Source organism: Oncorhynchus gorbuscha, linkage group LG09, assembly GCF_021184085.1.
Source record: "Oncorhynchus gorbuscha isolate QuinsamMale2020 ecotype Even-year linkage group LG09, OgorEven_v1.0, whole genome shotgun sequence".
NCBI classification, from domain to species: domain Eukaryota; kingdom Metazoa; phylum Chordata; class Actinopteri; order Salmoniformes; family Salmonidae; genus Oncorhynchus; species Oncorhynchus gorbuscha.
Genome location: NC_060181.1, coordinates 35920887 through 35942698, shown reverse-complemented (window position 1 = coordinate 35942698; position 21812 = coordinate 35920887). Strand labels below are relative to the sequence as shown.

At 43.4% G+C, this 21812-nt stretch overlaps 2 protein-coding genes across 2 annotated transcripts; both read left to right on the top strand.

The window, feature by feature from the left end:
* Positions 1–1130: 1130 nt before the first annotated feature.
* On the top strand, positions 1131–11656 carry LOC124043466 (GTP-binding protein Rit1-like). Its single transcript, XM_046362080.1, has 6 exons — positions 1131–1286; positions 3326–3412; positions 4398–4454; positions 8261–8334; positions 9363–9554; positions 10168–11656. Exons 2-6 carry the CDS (start codon positions 3331–3333, stop codon positions 10396–10398), a joined length of 636 nt encoding a protein of 211 aa, XP_046218036.1. The 5' UTR covers positions 1131–1286; positions 3326–3330; the 3' UTR covers positions 10399–11656.
* A 201-nt stretch (positions 11657–11857) lies between these two features.
* Positions 11858–16283, top strand: LOC124043465 (peroxisomal membrane protein 11B-like). Its single transcript, XM_046362079.1, has 4 exons — positions 11858–12247; positions 12801–12916; positions 13050–13251; positions 14599–16283. Exons 1-4 carry the CDS (start codon positions 12192–12194, stop codon positions 15014–15016), a joined length of 792 nt encoding a protein of 263 aa, XP_046218035.1. The 5' UTR covers positions 11858–12191; the 3' UTR covers positions 15017–16283.
* Positions 16284–21812: the final 5529 nt, after the last annotated feature.

Here is a 21812-nt window from a genome sequence, read left to right as displayed (position 1 = left end):
GTCTGAGAGTCCTTTAGGTGCCTTTTGGCAAACGCAAAGCATGCTGTCATGTGCCTTCTACTGAGGAGTGGCTTCAGTCTGTCCACTCTATCACAAAGGCCTGATTGGTGGAGTGCTGCAGAGATGGTTTTCCCATCTCCACAGAGGAACTCTGGAGTTCTGTCAGAGTGACCTTCGGGTTCTTGGTCCCCTCCCTGACCAAGGCCCTTCACCCCGATTGCTCTGCTTGGAAGAGTCTTGGTGGTTCCAAACTTCTTCCATTGAAAAATGATAGAGGCCTCTGTGTTCTTGGGGACCTTCAATGCTGCAGATATGTTTTGGTACCATTCACCAGATATTTGCCTGGACACAGTCCTGTCTTGGAGCTCTACGGACAATTCTTTCAAACTCATGGCTTGGTTTTTGCTCTGACATGCACTGTCAACTGTGGAATCTTATGTAGACAGGTGTGCGCCTTTCCAAATCATGTCCAATCAATTTAATTTACCACAGGATGATCAATGGAAACAGGATTCACCTGAGCTCAATTTCGAGTCTCATAGCAAAGGGTCTGAAAACTTATGTAAATAAGTTATGTTTTATTTGTAGTACATTTGCAAAAATTCTAAAAACCTGTTTTTGCTTTGTCATTATGGGGTACTATGTGTAGATTTAATACATTTTAGAATAAGGCTGTAATGTAACAAAATGTGGAAAAAGTTAAGGGGTCTGAATACTTTCCGAATGCACTGTACACCACCACCTACGCATGGCACGTAGCCTAGATGTTAAGAGAGACAGTTGCTGGTTCAAGACATAGGCCAGGAGATTACAGAAATGGGACGTGAACTGGCACCTGGAGGGCTGCTGGTATATGATCCCAGGTCCTAACCACTGCCTTTGTGCCCTAGAACAAGACTGTTAACCCAAAAGTGCCTCCCATCCCGGGCTTCTGCACCATCACTGACAATGTGCCTCTCAACAACAATATGGTAGTGTCTTTATTATATTATATTACGAGAAACCTTAAAATATATGAGATTGCGTTTTAGTGGGCCTATTCATTCGTTACCCGTGTGTAACAGTGCCTAACTGAACTTCAAAGGTACATTTCAAGGCTGTCCAACTCTACTGAAAAGTCACAGCCGCTGAGCCGACGGGCGGTGGGACCCTGTCACGTAGCGTTTACAGACCGCTCGCGCTGTTTACAGTTTGATCATTTTGTGGCATGAATTATCAAACATCAAGCACTAAATAGCCATAGACGTCATTTCGGCAATTATGAGGAAAGAACTTCTGTGACACAGGTGAGTAGCTAATTTCTATTCATGCATGCATAAAGTCAGTTGGCTATTTATGTTTGCAGATGTTCAATCATTTGCTTTTTTCGCAGTCAACAATATTCATGTTAACTTGTTCGTTTGTAATTACACGAAACAATGTTTTCAATGTCTGTTTTGAACACTGATCTGCAAACAGTTAGGCTAACAAATCCATGCAGCTTGTTTTACATTTCATCGGTTCGTAGGCTACACTTGATTTTAGAAGGATCTTACATGTAAAGTTTACAAAAGTTAGCATACTTCCCCCCCCCCCCCAAATCCCATGTCACATACAGCCACACAATTAATTTCGCTGCTTGAGCAGTCTTTTGAAGGTTCACTATTGCCCTCTAAAATGTTGTTTATCCTGTTAAGTCTCGTTATCCTGTTTCAAAGTAGCCAATAAAGTATATCAAATGGTTGTTCTATTTCAGCGACTGCAACGGATGCAGTTTTCACTGCGCCTTTTGTCAGAGATCCAATGATTTGAAACGGTGTTAATCTCATTCGTTGTTTAGCAAATATTTTTAATATTTTTGGCAGCTGAAACATTGTAGCCGACTCACTGTTTGTAACATTGTAGTCTATAACAAAGTGACAATAGTGCAACAAACTTAACTAAACTAAGCGCAATAAAAGTACAATAAAAATGAAATTCCCTAACTTTGGGCGTTGAATAAGGCTAGTACAGCGAGTATGTATTTAATCTGCATTTCAACAAACTTCGAGGCCTGAGCCATCTGAAGCCTGGAGACTCCCTTGAATCACGGAGCCCGTGGAGTGATGTTGTCAGGGCGAGGGAGGAAACAACAACTCGGCAATATACTACAATACCATCCACTCCTTTGTGTTTTTGGATCAAACGTTGGGCAATGGTGCACGGACATGAGCTCAGTCAGGCGTTATTGAAGTTCAGACCTCATATTTGACATAAAACCGAGTCAAAAAACGTAGCTGCTCTCAAGCGGATATGAACATCTATTTTTAACCTCCCAAATGCTGTCTGTTCAATCTGCCTCTGTCCTGACAACAATGAACCGGCTTTGTAAAATATTTTGTCTCCGCATTCCATCATTGAGATAATGTGATCCATTCATACGTCTACCGTTATTAGCCTAGGCCCTAATGATAAGTAAATATGTGCTTATGTAGGCCTATTTATCACTTATAAATATATCATTAATTTATTCTGACAATTGAAATTAAAGTTTAATATAGTAAAAATATAGTATTTTTGGTAAGGGAAAGCTAGGCGACATCGCTATGGAAAATGGCAATAATAGGTTTGATGACATTGCCTGGGGTTGTGGTGGTCAATGTCACACATTTGCCTTCCACGGAGAAATCACATGATTGCCCCATCAAGTCGATACGAGTCGGTTCCTCTTTCCGCGTGAGTGCTGCTGCGTAGACCAATTTAATAAACTGAAGTCATCTGACTCTCATAAGTCAATCTACACACACACCAAATGAATCTGAGGCAATGACAATAGTGGCCTATTCAGATGAGTTGAATAGTTTGTATTTCTAAGGGTGGCAAAGTAGACTAGACTTGGCTGTAATAGCTTCACTTCTGTCCCTGAAAACTCGTTCACCTGTTTCATCGCAATTCAGTAGATCTACTGTATGGTTCAGTGGTCCATTTCAACAGTGAATGGATATTGAGGTTCAAGTTTCTCAGTGTGTCTCTCTCTCTCTCTCTCTCTCTCTCTCTCTCTCTCTCTCTCTCTCTCTCTCTCTCTCTCTCTCTCTCTCTCTCTCTCTCTCTTTCCATATCTTGTCAGCAGCTTCAGCGCTTTACACATGATGGCACGATTGCACATTGGCACGTGTGGTACTGTGTGTTAGTCACTTTCAACTCTGTACACTCTCTTTTACAGTTTATTCAATAGTCCCAGGCTTAATAAACTGGGACCAAAAATGGATATTTGTATATTTGTGATTTATTTGGGTGTCGATTTGTGCCGGTTCCTGTGTGTGTAAAGGGTATATGTGTATTAATCACCTCCTCTATCTCTTCAAAGTGTAAATGGAGTCATCGCGAGGCTCTGGGGGCCTCTCCCGCGAGTACAAGCTGGTGATGCTGGGAGAGGGGGGAGTGGGGAAGAGCGGTGAGTACACACACACACGCACGCACGCACGCACGCACGCACGCACGCACGCACGCACGCACGCACGCACGCACGCACGCACGCACGCACGCACGCACGCACGCACGCACACACACACACACACACACACACACACACACACACACACACACACACACATAATTACACTTAACTATACTCTTCAGTCTTACTCAGTGCATGTCTTTGTTTCTGTCTTGCTCCTATTTCCTTACGTATTATCTCTGACTTCGACTATTCTTCTTCAACTCGGTCTTGATTTACATTACTTTTCCTAATGTCCTCGTTATTCTTTTAATGAGTGAGATGTGTGGGTGTTTGTGTGTGTGAGAGAGAGACACACACCCTCCAAGTGCAGTCAGGCAGTCAGAGTTCTCGTAAGCATAGGCGTTGGCTGCCTTTTACGGCAATCTGGGGTGCCTTTTGGGTGCCTGTTGTCAGGAAGACGCATCCGGTGCCTAGCAACCGCCTTCCTCTTCTTGGCTACTGTTGCTGTGGAGACTGGCTGAGTTCACCTGGTATAGGTGCACAGCAAAGTAGTAAAAACATCGGAGAGAGGGAGGATACAGAGGGATGGAGGGAGAGATGGGTCATAAAAACAAGCGTCATTCTGATTTCATCTGTGCAAGTTATTGTCATGGAAACTAGAGTGGGTGTACACTGATGCTGCGGAGGTGTGTGTGTGTTATCTATGTGCATGAACCACTGCACGCCTGGAGGAAGAATAACAAAGAGACGAGAGAGATGGGGAGAGGGAGGGGAAGTGTGTGTGATACAACCTGGGAAATGTAATAAAGTCTCCCGTATTGACGTCATAATCCCTCTACATCACCCTTTCTTTATCTCTCTCTTTCTTCCACTCTGTTTTCTGATCTACTTGTAGTTTGTTTCTGATTTCTCCTTTTTGGATTATTGATGCAGTGCCTATGAAGCTTGTTAAAACTTAACTCTCTCTCTCTCTCCTCAGCTATTATAATGCAGTTTATCAGCCACAGGTTCCCTGAAGACCATGACCCCACCATAGGTGAGAGTGCTTGGTCTCTGATCAAAATACGGCGACTCCTATTTGCTCAAATTTGGCCTTCTAAACCACACCAAAAGTTAGCCACCCTTTGTCTAGAGGACAAATTTGCACACTCTTGGCATTCTCTCAACCAGCTTCAGCTGGAATGCTTTTCCAACAGTCTTGAAGGAGTTCCCACAAATGCTGATCACTTGTTGGCTGCTTTTCCTTAACTCTGTCGTCCAACTCATCCCAAACCATCTTAATTTGGTTGAGGTCGGGTGATTGTGGAGGCCAGGTCATCAGATGCAGCACTCCATCTCTCCTTCTTTGTCAAATAGCCCTTCCACAGTCTGAAGGTGTGTTGGGTCATTAACCTGTATCTCACAGATGCGGTGGTTGGAAACAAAAACCTCAAATTTGGACTCATCAAACCAAAGGACATATTTCCACCGGTCTAATGTCCATTGCCTGTGTTTCTTTGCCCAAGCAAGACTCTTCTTCTTATTGGTGTCCTTTAGTAGTGGTTTCTTTGCAGAAATTCGACCATGAAGGCCTGATTCACACAGTTTCCTCTGGACAGTTGATGTTGAGATGTACCTGTTACTTGAACTCTGTGAAGCATTAATCTGGGCTGCAATTTATGAGGCTGGTAACAAACTTTTCCTCTGCAACAGAGGTAACTGCTTTGCTATATCTTGGCCAGGCCGCAGTTGTAAATGAGAACTTGTTCTCAACTGGCCTACCTGGTTAAAAAAAGGTGAAATAAAAAATAAAAACTCTGGGTCTTCCTTTCCTGTGGCGGTCCTCATGAGAGCCAGTTTCATCATTGCGCTTGATGGTTTTTGCGACTGCATTTGAAGAAACTTTCAAAGTTCTTGAAATTTTCTGTATTGACAGACCTTCATGTCTTAAAGGACTGTTGTTTCTCTTTGCTTATTTGAGCTGTTCTTGCCATAATATGGATTTGGTCTTTTACCAAATAGGGCTACCTTCTGTATATCACCCCTACCTTGTCATATGACACCTGATTGGCTCAAACGCATTAAGAATGAAAGAAATTCCACAAATAAACTTTTAACAAGGCACATCTGTTAATTGAAATGCATTCCAGGTGACTACCTCATTAAGTTGGTTGAGAGAATGCCAAGAGTTGTCAAAGGGTGGCTACTTTGAAGAATATAAAATATATTTTGATTTGTTTAAACATGTTTTGGTTACTACATGATTCCATATGTATTTCATAGTTCTTCACTATTAATCTACAATGTAGAAAATAGTAATAATGTAAGAAAAACCCTTGAATGAGTAGGTGTCCAAACTGTTGACTGGTACTGTATTTACATACACTGATATTGAGTTTCACCCCCTTTGCCTTCAGAAAAGCCTCAATTGGACTACAAGGTGTCGAAAGTGTTCCTTAGGGATGCTGACCCATGTTGACTCCGATGCGTTCCACAGTTGTGAAGTTGGCTAGATGTCCTTTGGGTGGTAGACCTTCTTGATTCACACAGGAAATAGCATGAAAATCTCAGCAGCGTTGCAGTTCTAGATACACTCAAACTGGTGCGCCTGGCACCTACTACCATACCCCGTTCAAATGCACTTAAATCTTTTGATTTGCCCATTCACCCTCTGAATGGCACACATACAATCCGTGTCGCAATTGTCTCAAGGTTTATAAATCCTTCTTTAACCGGTGTCCTCCCCTTCGTCTACACTGATTTGAAGTGGATTTAACAGGTGACATCAGTAAGGCAAAATCTTGATTCACCTGTCATGGAAAGTGCAGGAGTCACATGGCCGTGGCTTGCTATATAAAGCAAGCAGACCGGCATCGAGGCATTCAGTTACTGTTCAATTGAACATTTAAATGGGCAAAACTAGTGACCTAAGCGACTTTGAGCGTGGTATGATCATCGGGGTCAGGCACGCCGGATCCAGTTCCTCTAAAACCGTCCGTCTTCCTGGGCTTTTCATGCACGGCAGTGTGTATGGTTTCCCGAGAATGGTGCGACAAACAAAAAATCCAGTCAGTGGAAGTCCTGTGGGCGAAAGAGAATGGCAAGGACGTCGCGCTGTAAAAGATGTCACGTTGCTTGCTTAGCGAGTACCACTTCCTCCCGTTTCAGCCCATACCTGGCGCGAACTCGGGACCTCTGACTTGCTAGCACATGTGACCGCCCTCCTGAAGCGTCTTACCAGTCTGCGCTACGTGAAAACCTAGCTATTTGCTGGCACAATGGGCATACTTCAGGCTGAGGAGTAAGTTTCACACACTCCATGTGTTACACTAACAGGCACGCCACGAACAGACAAATAACGGCGCAGTACAACAGTGGTATGCAGAACGGCATCTTGGGACGCACAACTTGTCGATTGTTGTCACGGGTGGGCTACTGCAGCAGGCGACCACACCGGGTTCCACTCCTATCAGATAAAAACAAGAAGAAGCGACTTCAGCGGACACGCAATCACCCACACTGGACAGCTGAGTCTGACAAAACCCGGTTCCTGTTGCATCATGCAATGGCAGAGTCAGGATTTGACATAAGCAGCATGATTCTATTCTGCCTGGTGTTAGCGGTGGTGTACCGCCGTCTAGTTTGCAGCAATTGTGTGATTCCATCGCGTCAGCGTAGACCAACATCCCTGTGGAACGTGACAGACTTGTCGAATCCATCACCTGAATAATTCAGGCTGTTCTGGAGGCAAAGGAAGGTCTGACCCAGTACTAGATGGGTGTACCTAATAAACTGGCTGGTGAGTAGATAGATGTGTATACATGTAACTGCCAGAATAATGGTAACAGTTGAGTAAATGTGGGATACAAAGTATATTGAAAGCAGGTTATTCCACACAGGTGTGGTTTCTGAGTTAATTAAGAAATTAACATCCCATCATGCTTAGGGTCATATATACAAAAAAATACTGGGCAGACCATTATTTTGGCTACCATGGCTATGCCCCAATAGGATGACAATGCCTCCATCCACAGGGCTCGGTGGTTTGTCAGTGTGTGTGGTTTGATGAGCAGGAAAATGTTAACCATATGCTATGACCGCTCTCAGTCACCAGATCTCAACCCAATTGAACACTTAAGGAAGATTCTAGAGCAGCGCTTGAGACAGCGTTTTCAATCAACAAAACTTACTGAAGGAGGTATAACACTACGGGCAGTCAACAACCAATAATATTCACTTGAAAAACTGAAATCACGCCTAACGGATGAATGCCGAGGCCCACCCTCGGATGCCCCGCCTTCCTGGCTATAATACCAGGGCTCACATCCATTTCCTCAATTCAGAAATGTTTTTCAGTGAGCACAAATCCCCCGACGTGGGTGGCCAAAATATGTTCTACCCCGTTCCAGTCTTCATTAGTTATATTAATAACTGTATGTTCCCTTTCAGTCGGTTACTCTGTATAACATACTATGGGTACATACAATCACTCCCCAAGCTGACTCAGAGGGTACCAAACCAGGAGGCCCACGGCACCCCAAGCACACACAGGTTCCACCGGCTCCGAAAATGGGTTACAGAAGTCACCTTTCCCCTAATACTTACCTGAGAAGCCTGACCTGTCAGAGCCCCATATAGGGTATCGACCCCATGGTTCCAAGAACAATACTTACCTTGCGAGCCTGAAATGTCAGAACTCATACAAGGAACTGCAAGTCCAAAACAAGAGAACACCTGGCGTGACTTGATAAAGCGCACATGCACGCTTCATAGCATGGACCAGAGTCGATGAACCACGGCCTATGACGTAACTACACAATTATCTTGTATAGCCATTAAAATACCACTTAATGTCTCTCCTAGAGGATGCATACAAGACACAGATCCGCATCGATGATGAACCAGCCAACCTGGACATCCTGGATACAGCAGGACAGGTAACTTCCTCACAAAGGGCTTCCATTAAAAACGTCACGCCTCCACCTTCTTTGGTTGCATCTCATTCTTGATAGTCTAATATGGCTTCCTCGCCTCCTCTCCTTCCTCTACTGATCTGTAAACATAGGATAGGTGAAAGCAATATGGAAAAAAACACCTTGAAAGGACTGGGAATTTGCTTTAATCTGTCTAGTCTTTTCACATTAGATCAAATAGAGGAGGGGAAAACCTCTCCGCCTATCCTGATGCTCACTTTCCCATAAAATCAATCATTTCTGACTGTCTGTCCTTGTCTCTCAATTACATTCAATTTAATCATTCTTATTAGCATGATACCTTGTCATTGGCAATGTAAGATCATTATTTATCAAAGTACACCCAGAAGAACATATCTCCCCTTCATTGTCATGACATCCAAGTCTTTACTCTTCTCAGCTTCTGTTTTAAGAAGTGCTCACTCCATCTTCTCCCTTCTTTTACTTACATAATCTGCCTTTCTCACCCGCTCCCCGCACCACATCTGTGCCTGTCTGACTCATCCATAGACTCATGCATGGCTCACTTATGAGGTTAGTCATGTTCTATATATGGTCATGTACATCTTCTATAATACATGCCCATGACTGGGTTTGTTCATACCGGACCAAATTCAGGGAAGTGTCCACACACAGGGCATTGTTTTTAGAGAGCTAATGCTCTGAGTGACCTCGACACTCCACTGTCTCAAGTGAACCTTAACTTCTGAGTAATCTAAATTCAAATATTTTTCAGTGGGTCTCCATGTTCTTCCTCTAGTAGCTTGTAGGACAGACCGATGTATTGGTGATTGATTCTCTGGATGCTCTCAGGTGTTCACACTCACACCCACACATTCATGTACTGGTATATGTGTAGCATCTGCATAGGTAATGTTATCTAAGTATTTTGTTGTTATTCTTTCTGTTCCAGTCCTTAATTACTCGCTCTACTTTTGCCTCTTTCTTTATCTCTCTCTCTCTCTCTCTCTCACACACGCGTCCCTCTCCAGGCGGAGTTTACAGCCATGCGGGACCAGTACATGCGGGCGGGCGAGGGCTTCATCATCTCCTACTCCATCACAGATAGGCGGAGCTTACAGGAGGCGCGCCAGTTCAAGCAGCTTATTGATCGTGTGCGCCGCACCGCCAACACACCAGTGGTACTGGTGGGCAACAAGTCTGACCTGACCCATCTCCGACAGGTGAGAATTGTGGGAAGGAAGGGGGGGAGACGCACATTGGTAGTCTTGGCACTAAAGTATGTTTTGCCCACTATATGGCAGCATTAAAATCTTACTACTATTCAAAAGGCCTATCTTTACACATTTACTGGGAGATTTAAATGGCATATTATTTACAGATTGCCTGTCTGACTGGTATAATAAATCTATAGATTCCCCGGTAAATCTGTAGATTTACCAAGGAGACGGGGAATCTGTAGATTTACCAAGGAGACGGGGAATCTGTAGATTTACCAAGGAGACGGGGAATCTGTAGATTTACCAAGGAGACAGGGAATCTGTAGATTTACCAAGGAGACGGGGAATCTGTAGATTTACCAAGGAGACGGGGAATCTGTAGATTTACCAAGGAGACGGGGAATCTGAGATTTACGGGGAATCTGTAGATTTACCAAGGAGACGGGGAATCTGTAGATTTACCAAGGAGACGGGGAATCTGTAGACCCACACACTTACCGTAACATATACATCATGACTCTGTTTGGTACATATACTGTATATAAAAATCGTCTCCTGTCTGTAGTTTTTATCTCTATACTGGCTTTCAACATGGTATTTCCCTCCACTCCACTAGGTGTCAGTAGAGGAGGGGAAGGAGCTGGCCAGGGAGTTCCAGTGCCCCTTCTTCGAGACCTCTGCGGCATTTCGCTACTACATCGATGAGGTTTTCGCCGCCCTGGTCCGCCAGATTCGCCAACGCGAGGCCGAGTCGGTCCGTGGCAGTGAGAGGAAGACTAGGAGGAACCACTCGTTCTGGAGCCGCATGCGCTCCACCTTCCACAAGAAACAGCACTCCGAGCACTGAGAGAGGGGCACTGTGGGATACGACAGTCCTCCAGTGGTACCCTTACAACCGCAATTCCTAGTTCCAACTCCCACGAGGAGACTAATGACTCTTGTCCGAGTTAGATTATAAGTGTTTGCAACAGCAACGAAACTAACAATTGTTACTGAAGAGATTAGCCTCTTGTGCACATTAGAGAAGGCAGGAACCATGCTGATGTACCGTAATGCTCATTGTGCTGAAATTGAGGTCTGGCTTTTAACAACAGCCGACGTTAGCATTTTAGTATCCAATGAAACCAATTGACTGTAGTGTTTAATATTTTTTAAATGCTGAGACAGCGTGGGGTTTGCCTGAAGTTACAACATTTCTCTTTGATGGAGAGCCAGAGATGAGATGTTTAGGTGAAACTGTGTAGGGAGGGAGGGAGGGAGGAAAGGGGTTGCGGTCCTGGAGGGATGGGCGCTTGAAGAGAGGTAGATATTATGGGGAATTGCGGAGGGGAAGGGAGCAAATGCTAGGCTGAGAAGGTCATACAGTAGGTAAAGTGGCAGGTATTGAGGAGTGAGCTTGAAGTTTTGATTTAAAGGCGGTTGGGAAATTGCGACGGGGTATGAGACGTGAGTTTGAAGATTAGAGGGAGAATCCCAAAGGATGTGGAGTATCTTGCCAGCCAAGGAAATGGAAAGAATGAAAAGATTGTAATATAGAAGATGATGAAAACAAGATGTTCTGATAGCATTGAGGTTCCTCTCCATTTCAATTGAAAAGCCTTCATGGGTTATTGCTTTGTGTTTGTAAGCTGACCAGCCTGTACTCAGGACTGGTGCCATGTTGCAGTGGGAATACTTTGACAGTTGTGAACTGAGTTGCTGAGGATATTTAATACACAGGTGGTGTTGATGTTGACAAGCCATTAATGTGCAGCATTGCCTAATATGGTCCACTAGAATGGAATTTGATGGGCGTAGCTGGCATTTTAATTTTGCTCCGCCTACAACAGATTTGTCATCATACAATGTTTTATAGTGTTTCAGTAAATAGAGATAATGCCAAGTACAGTACCTCTCCAGAGTGATTCACACTCCTTTATTACCCCCTGACCTGTAGTACAACGGTTGTGCACTTATTATTTCAGCACTCCGTGGATCTGGTAGTGCCACATATGGGAGTATATTATGTTTTGTGTTTTGTTTTATTCCTCTTGATCATGATTGTTTTCCTTAATTTATTTTCTATTAACACACTAAAATAAAATGTACTGCCATTTTTTTCCAAATTGGTTGTGTGTTTTGTCTGGCCTCTGTGTGTGTGAGTCACCCCCATGTGGCGGTATGAGGTTTCGCAGCAAATATAATCCACGGTAATGAGTTGCCTTGGCTTGACTGTTGTTCGAATAACTACAATCGTTCGTTTTCATTTATGCTATCGCTTATACAATAGCGTGCTGCACAAAAAAAATCACGAATCGACTAATGATATGAACAATACAATCAATGTACTGTGCACGAACTTCCTATCAGTTAAGTTACGGAGCTAATGATTACCCTGGGAAAGGTCTTTCGCTATTATGTCCCTCCACAGTTTCCGTCCATGGGTAAAGGTGATGTGAAGCTAACTCTTTAGTAAACAAATAAATCTACATTTTACAAAGTGTTGGCAGACGTGTGGGGCACATTGTGGACATATTGAACTGTGTATATAGCATTGGGCTGCTCTTGCCAGAAGACGGTATAGAACGTTTCTAGCTAACAAAGCACAGGCCTAATCCACGGTTGCAAGTGAGCGGAAGTGGTAGTCTACCTGTCGTGAGAATGGACTCTTGGGTTCGATTCAGCTCGCAGAGCCAAGCCAAGGAGCGCGTTTTCAGGTACAGTAGCTAGGAAAAATGTCATATGAGAGTTGAGATTTCTTAGACAGTAGTATGTCATGTCAACAAGTCAGAATCAGCTGGTAGGTTTCAAGTTAAAATCATTACGCGTATACAGTAGCTAGGGAGTTTAGTCCGCTAATATCAGCAAGTTAGCCCGTACATTCGCAGTCAATGTAAGATGATATCCATGAACATACAAAATACGAATGTATAAGAGGACGAAAAAATACATAAATAAAAAGTTATTTTGGGGCTGCGGTTGTCACTGCCTGTTTTCCGTTTTATTGGGTAAATTACTGCGCCACGGCTGATTTTTGGATTCGAACTGAGGGGGTCTCATGCACAATGCTCCAGCCTTTCCTTATCAAGTGGGCATAGTCCCAATTACATTTGGTATTATACTGATGGCTAGCTACATGAAAGTACCAGTTGCCATTGACATGAAAACACACATTGTGCCCAAGTTATTCATCACAATATGTAAACAATGACTAAACTATAGTAAAATAGATCAGATTTTGACACACATTCATTTTCTGTGTTCACACAGGGCTGCACAATATGCCTGTACGTTGCTAGGCTACACTCTCCAGAAGGGTGGGTCAGGCGTTCAGCTCCTGAAGATGGTGAAACAACTGGAAACGCATATGAGCCTAACAAGGAAGTGTAAGTCAATGTTTGTAAGTCATTGCTGCATCTCTGTGTCTCAGGATTATGGCTCAGGCTTACTCTCCATTGGTATTTCACTGTGCCTCAATTCAGTTTCCTGGGTCTCACCTCTCTCTCTCGTTCTCTCCAGTGATTCGTCTGGGGAACTCTGCAGAGGCTGTGGAGGCAGCGAAGCGTGCGGTGCACCTCTCAGACAGCGTGCTACGTCTCTGCCTGACCGTGGCCCACCTCAACAAGGCCATGTACTTCGCCTGTGACAATGTGCTGTGGGCTGGCAAGGTGGGCCTCCTGCCCAAACTGGACCAGGACAAGTGGAGCCAGAGATCCTTCAGGTGACTGTTATAATTGGGAACCTTAAGTCCTAAACTGTATTGGGAGTCAGTGTATTTGAGTTGTCCAAGGGCATCATAAGTTCTGTAGTGAACTTTAATATTATTGGCGGCAGTTGCCTACATTCTCTCCCTAGAGCTACACTACATGACCAAAAGTACGTGGACAGCTATTCGTCAAAAATCTCATTCCAAAGTCATTTGCATCGATATGGAGTTGGTCCCACCTTTGCTGTTTTTCCACTAGATGTTGGAACATTGCTGCGGGGACTTGCATCCATTCAGCCACAAGAGCATTAGTGAGGTCGGGCACTGATGTTGGGCAATTAGACCGGGCTCGCAGTCTGCGGGCCAAAGGTGTTAGATGGAATTGAGTTCAGGGCTCTGTGCAGGCCAGTCAAGTTCTTCCACACTATTTCTGTATGGACCTTGCTTTTTGCACAGGGGTATTGTCATGCTGAATTAGGAAAGAGTTTTTCTCAAACTAAATAGTCTATAATGTCATTGTATGCTGTATCGTTAAGATTATTCTTCACTGAAACTAGGGGGGGGGCTAGCCCAAACCATGAAAAACAGCCCCAGACCATTATTCCTCCTCCACCAAACTTTACAGTTGGCACTATGCATTGGGGTAGGTAGCGTTCTCCTGGCATCCACCAAATTCGTCTGTCTGACTGCCAGATGGGGAAGCGTGATTAATCAATTCAGAGAACGTGTTTCCACTGCTCCAGAGTCCAATGGCAGCGAGCTTTACACCACTCCAAACGACACTTGGCATTGCGCATGGTGAACAGTTGTTGTGCTGACTTTGCTTTCAGAGGCAGTTTGGTACTCGGTAGTGAGCATTGCAACCGAGGACAGACGATTTTTAGCTTGCGAGGCCTACCACTTCGCGGCTGAGCCGTTGTTGCTCCGAGACGTTTTCCACTTCACAATAATAGCACTTACAGTTGACCGGGTCAGCTCTAGCAGGACAGAAATTTGACTGACTTGTTGGATAGGTGGTATCCTATGACAGCTCTTCAGTAAGGCCATTCTTCTGCTTATGCTTGTCTATGGAGATTGCATGGCCGTGTGCTCGATTTTATACACCTGTCAGCAACCGGTGTGGCTGAAATAACCGAATCCACTAAATTGAAGGGGTGTCGACTTATTTTTGTTTATATAGATTATTTTCTATCACTTTCGTTCTCTAATTCTACCTCTAACTCACCCTATTCTTTTCCCTCTGCCACTTTCTTTTATTTAATGTCTTCTACATCCTCTCTTCCGGCCTTGTGGTCTTTACTGTCTCTCATGTTTTACATTAATCTCTCTCTCTCACGTTCTTACACATTTCTCTCTCTACAGGTACTACCTCTTTGCTCTCATGCTCAATCTAACCCGGGATGCCTACGAGATCCGCCTGCTTATGGAGCGTGAGGCCCGCACCTCTCACGGGGGGTCAAATGCTACCTGGACCTCCTCTCCATCCCCTGAGAACGGAGACCTCTCCCACCCCCACCCCTCTTCCTCCTCCTTCCCTGTGGCCATATTACCCCTTCTGTCTGAACGCTTCGGCAGACAGTTCCACCTGCTGGGGACGGTGCTGCGCAGCAACCCACCACTGCTGCTGGACCTGCTGAAGAATGCATGCGATGTGTTTATCCCACTGGACCGGCTGGGCATCTACCCTACCGGCCAGGGCTTCGTGGGGGCCTGCGGCCTGGCCTCATCTGTTCTCTCCATCCTCACCATCGTCCACCCCTGGCTCAAGCTCAAACCGTGAAGAAGCCCAAATTTTTTGGTTGAACGTTCTAGCTCAAGTCGAACATTCCTCAAGCTCAAGCCTGGAAGGAGGCATTTTGGCAGAACGTTTTAGGTCCGCTGGTAGAAGTCTAGAAGTGCTGTTGTGTCTAAGGATGCAGCATGATGGGTCCTGTACACTGTTTGCTTGGAAAGTTTAGAGTTTTGAGCAGATCATGCTCAGATATAGGTTGGTGGACTGAAATAGTAGTATTTCGAATCAAAGAGAGAATTTTCAATTGAGCGTTGTATTGGAATTATGCCTTTTGTATCCTGTTCATGCTCTAAAATGTTCAAACACTAAATTCCCCAAAAGCCGTTTGGTTTGGTAGTTGAGAAGGACCTTCCCCATGCAAGTGTATTGAACCGGCACATTAAACATTGTTGACTCCGAATGGTACACACACACACACACACACACACACAGAGGTAGATGCATAAACACAAAGTCAAATTCATGAAGTTTGTCAGTTGTGATTTTACCCAGGCTTTAAAGAAAAACTACCAAAAACTATATTTCGCTATTTGTTTCATTCGTCCATTGTTGATGTAGCCCCAAATGTTTTCAAGATGTATAACTTTCTAAGTACAGCCTGTATGATGCATTTATCGTGATGCAAAATTCATCATACCGGGTGTATTTCTGTATTTTGAAAGTTATACATCTTGTGCTACACAGCACAAAGAAAGCCAGAATGTCATTCAGTGGGTGGATACTTTGGGATTTTGACAATGATGACCCTTTATCTACTTCCCCAGAGTCATGAACTCATGGATTCCATTTTAATGAACTCACAAGCTGTGGGGAGCACATGACAAACTCAAGTATGTTGATGATCCATAATATCTTCTCAGATGATTGTGAGGAGCAGCTGTCTTGCATGTCTCAAGTCCAAACTTCTCTGTCAAAGGGGAGAGACCACGTCCACAAATACTACTAACTGTCCTCTTTCATAACTTGCACTTAGTTTATAACCTTAATTAGCATTTGAAATGGGATCCTGGTCTCTATTAGGAAAGTGCTTCCACATCCCTATACCTACTGTTTCTGTCCTGTGCGTATTCAAAATGATACCATTGGATAGGATTATCTGTACCTACAGCATTGGTTTGGGAGATGGGCCTATTGTCCAATGTTATCAGTGAGGAATGCCGTACAGCTAGATGTGTGGAACATCTTCCTCAGTTAATTAAAGCCATAACATAAAGCTTTATTTCTATGAAGAGGTGCAATAAATTATTTTCTCATACCGTTTGTGAATGTTTAATAATAATGACTGAGGTGAAGGGTCCTTTTTATAAGCGGGTAAAGGAGACATTTATTGGCTTGTATAGGGAAGCAAACCAGTCGGCTGTGTTCTTGTGCTGATATGGGTAATATGTCCACATTAGAGTATTTTACTAACATTTATGCATGTGTGAAATAAATGATTGAGTTTACAGAGCCAGTGATAATGACAATTAAGCAAATGATTCAGCCAACTCGGGCATCTACTGATTCAGTCCATTTAACTTAATCATTTGTTGAATTCACCCAAAAGCAAATGATTTAGTCTACTTGTAAGTACTTTTGTTAAGCTACTTAAGTCAATTTGTATAACTCAATTACATCAATATTGTGTATTAAAGCCACTGAATCGGATGCGAATGAAGCTTTATTAGATATATAAGTGTATTCAGCTGCAATGACACAGCAGTGGGATAAAGCCATGCTATATTATTAAAACATTTTTGTAACCTTTGTTTAACTAGGCAAGTCAGTTAAGAACAAATTCTTATTTACAGTGATGGCCTACACCGACCAAACCAGGACGACGCTGGGCCAATTGTGTGCCGCCCTATGGAACTCCCAATCACAGCCGGATGTGATACAGCCTGGATTCGAACCTCTTGTGCTGAGAGTTTTTATTTAAACTTTATTTAACTAGGCAAGTCAGTTTAAGAACAAATTCTTATTTACAATGATGGCCTACCAGGGAACAGTGGACTAACTGCCTTGTTCAGGGGCAGAACGACAGCTTGGGGATTTAATCTAGCAACCTTTCGGTTACTGGCCCAATGCTCTAACCACTAGGCTACCTGCCGCCCCAAATGCAGTGCCTTAGACCGCTGCGCCACTCAGGAGCCCAAAATCTTTCATACGGCTCATTTAAAACATTTTAATTTCTCTCTCTATCTCTCTATATATATATGTATATTCAACTGTTACAGTGCAACGAGATCACTGTGCTGGAAGTCCAAATATGCCATTTGGTCTTTGGCTAGCTAGCAAAACAATTTCTTAGTCGCTGTCCTTGACAGGCTAATTGTGGACATGATTTCTGGTATAATCTCCACTACTTTTGAATCGAGTCACACTGTAGAGGTGTAACTGTTGATGAATCATAATCAAATATAAGACTAAATCTATGGCTTTGTAAATAATCCAGTAAATCATATTTTAACTGTTTTGAAATGAATCGGAGCGGATTGTTACAACCATTTTCCTCAGTGAATGAGAACATTTTTATAGCCATGTTTAACATCTTTGAAATCTTGTCTTGCTGCTAATGTACCACCAGTGCTGATGCTTGGCGGCTGCGTGGAGAAAAGGTTTTCACAAAATAAATGCCTTTGATTGAAGATCTGTTGGCTGAAACTGTATTGTAAGTGTTAACGGTTAATCCAGTGTTGTTGACTGCTATAACTCAAGCATTTTTACATTTCAGACTTTAGTAATTTAACAGACTCCGTTATCCAGAGCTATTTGCACTGAACAAAAATATAAACGCAACATGTAAAGTGTTGGTCCCATGTTTCATGGGTTGAGAATAAAAGATCCCAGAAATGTACAAAAAGCTTATTTCTCTCAAATTGTGTGGACAAATTTGTTTTCATCCCTGTTAGTGAGCATTTCTCCTTTGCTAAAATAATCCATCCACCTGACAGGTGTGGATTATCAAGAAGCAGATTAAATAACATGATTACACAGGTGAACCTTGTGCTGGGACAATAAAAGGCCACTCTAAAATGTGCAGTTTTATCACAAAACACAATGCTACAGATGTCTCAAGTTGAGGGAGTATGCAATTCACGTGCTGACTGCAGCAATGTCCACCAGAGCTGTTGCCAGATAATTAAATGTTGATTTATCTACCATAAGCCGTCTCCAACGTAATTTTAGAGAATTTGGTAGTACGTCCAACCGGTCTGATAACCTCAGTCCACATGTATGGCCCCATGTTGCAAAGATCTGTACAAAATTCCTGGAAGCTGAAAATGTCCCAATTCTACCTGCATACACACCAGACAGGTCACCCATTGAGCATGTTTGGGATGCTCTGGATTGACGTGTAAAACGCCGTGTTCCGGTTCCCACAAATATCTGGAAACTAAGCACAGCCTTTGATGAGGAGTTGGACAACATTCCACAGGCCACAATCAACAGCCTGATCAACTTTATGCGAAGTAGATGTGTCTAGCTGCATGAGACAAATGTTGGTCACACCAGATACTGACTGGTTTTCTTATCCACACCCCTACTTTTTTTTAAAGGTATCTGTGACCAACAGATGCATATCTGTATTCCCAATCATGTGAAATCCATAGATTAGGGCCTAATTATTGTAAAATCTTTGAAATGGTTGCATGTTGCGTTGATATTTTTGTTCAGGATATAATCAGTGAGGACTTTGTATTGAGCCCTGGGGGACACCAGTAGCGAGACCATCTTGCAGCTTACTGATATTCAGTAAAATGAAACGAAAACAACATGGTGGATATTAACCAAGGATTGAAATATCACCTGTCCTGTTAATGTTCACATCAGTGCAGATAAAGGAAAATAGATGAGGAAAGGATGCCATTTTAATATTATTGGCCTTACCCTAATGGCAGACTAAGTGTGGAGGAGGTGTGTGTAGGGTAGGCCATTCTTTATCCCTATTTGGACAGGATACGTTTTACTACGGGTAATGTAATTATGTGCATGAGCACAAATCAACACACCTGTAATATTATTGCTGTCCGAATCTGCCATGTCATACATTTTTACCTGGCAGGAATGTCATTAGCCCAGTCCTAAAGACCTACTGTTTTTCGGCAAACTCCAAGGTCCTCTGATAATACTTATCCCGTGCGAATCGTCATCCCTGTGTTTTGAGGGATATTACAGCTTTTAACAGGCGCTACACACAGTTTGGGTAAGAACATGGGAAAAAATGGATGCTTAAAACAAAGTGATGTGCACGTAGCCTACTGATTAATGATCTGTTTTGATCAACTTTCCTAGTGCCATACTTCTCTTTTGAAAGACGAAGTGGACGATATTGTGCCAATGAATTGATAAATTGCCAAATAAGTCAGGTACATGTCGGTTACAGTTCCTGGGTCTTACTGATATGCATGATTTTGACTTTCTCCAAACTGAAGGCCATTAGGCCTATATATAATATCTACACTTCTAGAAGAGGCTCCAGACCTCCATCATAACGGTCCATTGTGAATTAGGAAAAAAACTATTACAGAGGCAGTTTGGTAAAACTAATACCATCCAAATCGTCCACTGGAAAAAACGGACATGCTTGGGTTATAATTACATAACCGACGTTCTATAGTAATACACGACGTTCTATAGTAATACATAACGTTCTATAGTAATACATAACGTTCTATAGTAATACATAACGTTCTATAGTAATACAAATCTGGTGCTAGTAGGGCTTAAATGAGAGGCCTTGATCTGAAACAGCAGTCTGAAAATGTTATCCCTGTAACCTTGAATGGAACATGTTGTGACTGGCCCCTCAGCACCACAGCGAAATAACCGTCAGGGTCCAAAATGTATTGTATTCAGGAGATTATTGAGGAGGGTTCTATGTAGAGTAACAAATCATAGCTAGCTCTATACATGACATTCCTATGACTCGGTCCTGGCCCCCCGTCACCCTTTCACCCTCTGAATGGTACACACACAATCCATGTCTCAAGGTTGAAAAATCTTTCTTCTATATCGTGGAGGTCGTGTAAACAATCGTTTAAGTGCATGCTGCCACCTACTGTGCTGGATTGTACGATCAATCATGACCTGTACAATTCTGTACTTCCAATGAAAATAAAATACAAATACATCCCCACTAACTTCTTCCCCTCACCAACCTTCATCTATATCATACTGAAACATTCCACCCATAGGATTGTTCAGCATGTCAACAACCATTTCAACAGTAACATCGTTACCCCCAATATCTCTTTTGCAGACTCCACAATAACCTTCAAACTGGCATTTCTGCTTTCCACAACCCGAGTCGTATTGATAACCTTACCAATAAAAGCTATGAAGTCAACTTTATTCATTATCAAAGTGTAATTTGACACCGCATATAAATAACAAGATTTCCGAACAGGCCTCGAAACCACGCCAGGACCATCAGAAGCACCTACCCCGACAGTAGGTCCATCTAGTACAGGAGCAGTCATGGAAGCTTCATCAGTCTGACAGTAGGTCCACCTAGTACAGGAGCAGCCATGGAAGCTTCATCAGTCTGACAGTAGGTCCATCTAGTACAGGAGCAGTCATGCAAGCTTCATCAGTCTGACAGTAGGTCCACCTAGTACAGGAGCAGAGTCATGGAAGCTTCATCAGTCTGACAGTAGGTCCACCTAGTACAGGAGCAGTCATGGAAGCTTCATCAGTCTGACAGTAGGTCCATCTAGTACAGGAGCAGTCATGGAAGCTTCATCAGTCTGACAGTAGGTCCACCTAGTACAGGAGCAGTCATGGAAGCTTCATCAGTCTGACAGTAGGTCCACCTAGTACAGGAGCAGTCATGGAAGCTTCATCAGTCTGACAGTAGGTCCACCTAGGCCCACCTAGTACAGGAGCAGTCATGGAAGCTTCATCAGTCTGACAGTAGGTCCACCTAGTACAGGAGCAGTCATGGAAGCTTCATCAGTCTGACAGTAGGTCCATCTAGTACAGGAGCAGTCATGGAAGCTTCATCAGTCTGACAGTAGGTCCACCTAGTACAGGAGCAGTCATGGAAGCTTCATCAGTCTGACAGTAGGTCCACCTAGTACAGGAGCAGTCATGGAAGCTTCATCAGTCTGACAGTAGGTCCATCTAGTACAGGAGCAGTCATGGAAGCTTCATCAGTCTGACAGTAGGTCCACCTAGTACAGGAGCAGTCATGGAAGCTTCATCAGTCTGACAGTAGGTCCACCTAGTACAGGAGCAGTCATGGAAGCTTCATCAGTCCGACAGTAGGTCCATCTAGTACAAGAGCAGTCATGGAAGCTTCATCAGTCTGACAGTAGGTCCATCTAGTACAGGAGCAGTCATGTAAGCTTCATCAGTCCGACAGTAGGTCCATCTAGTACAGGAGCAGTCATGGAAGCTTCATCAGTCTGACAGTAGGTCCATCTAGTACAGGAGCAGTCATGGAAGCTTCATCAGTCTGACAGTAGGTCCACCTAGTACAGGAGCAGTCATGGAAGCTTCATCAGTCTGACAGTAGTTCTACTAATCTGTTTTATAGCCTCTGCATATGATACATCATGACTGATCCTATATCTCTGAAGCCTCTCTAGCCTTTCCCCCACAATTAAAGCACATAACCTTCACATTGCTTCCACATTCATTGTAATCATATTCCCCTCCGCACTTGGCACATATTTTCTTTCTTTACACTGAGCATCTGCATCTCCCATTCCTTGCCATTTAAAACGCACTGCGCATCTGGGACAAATTCATTAACATTGAAACTAAGGAATCTTTTCTGTATTTTTCCCAGGAAGACTTT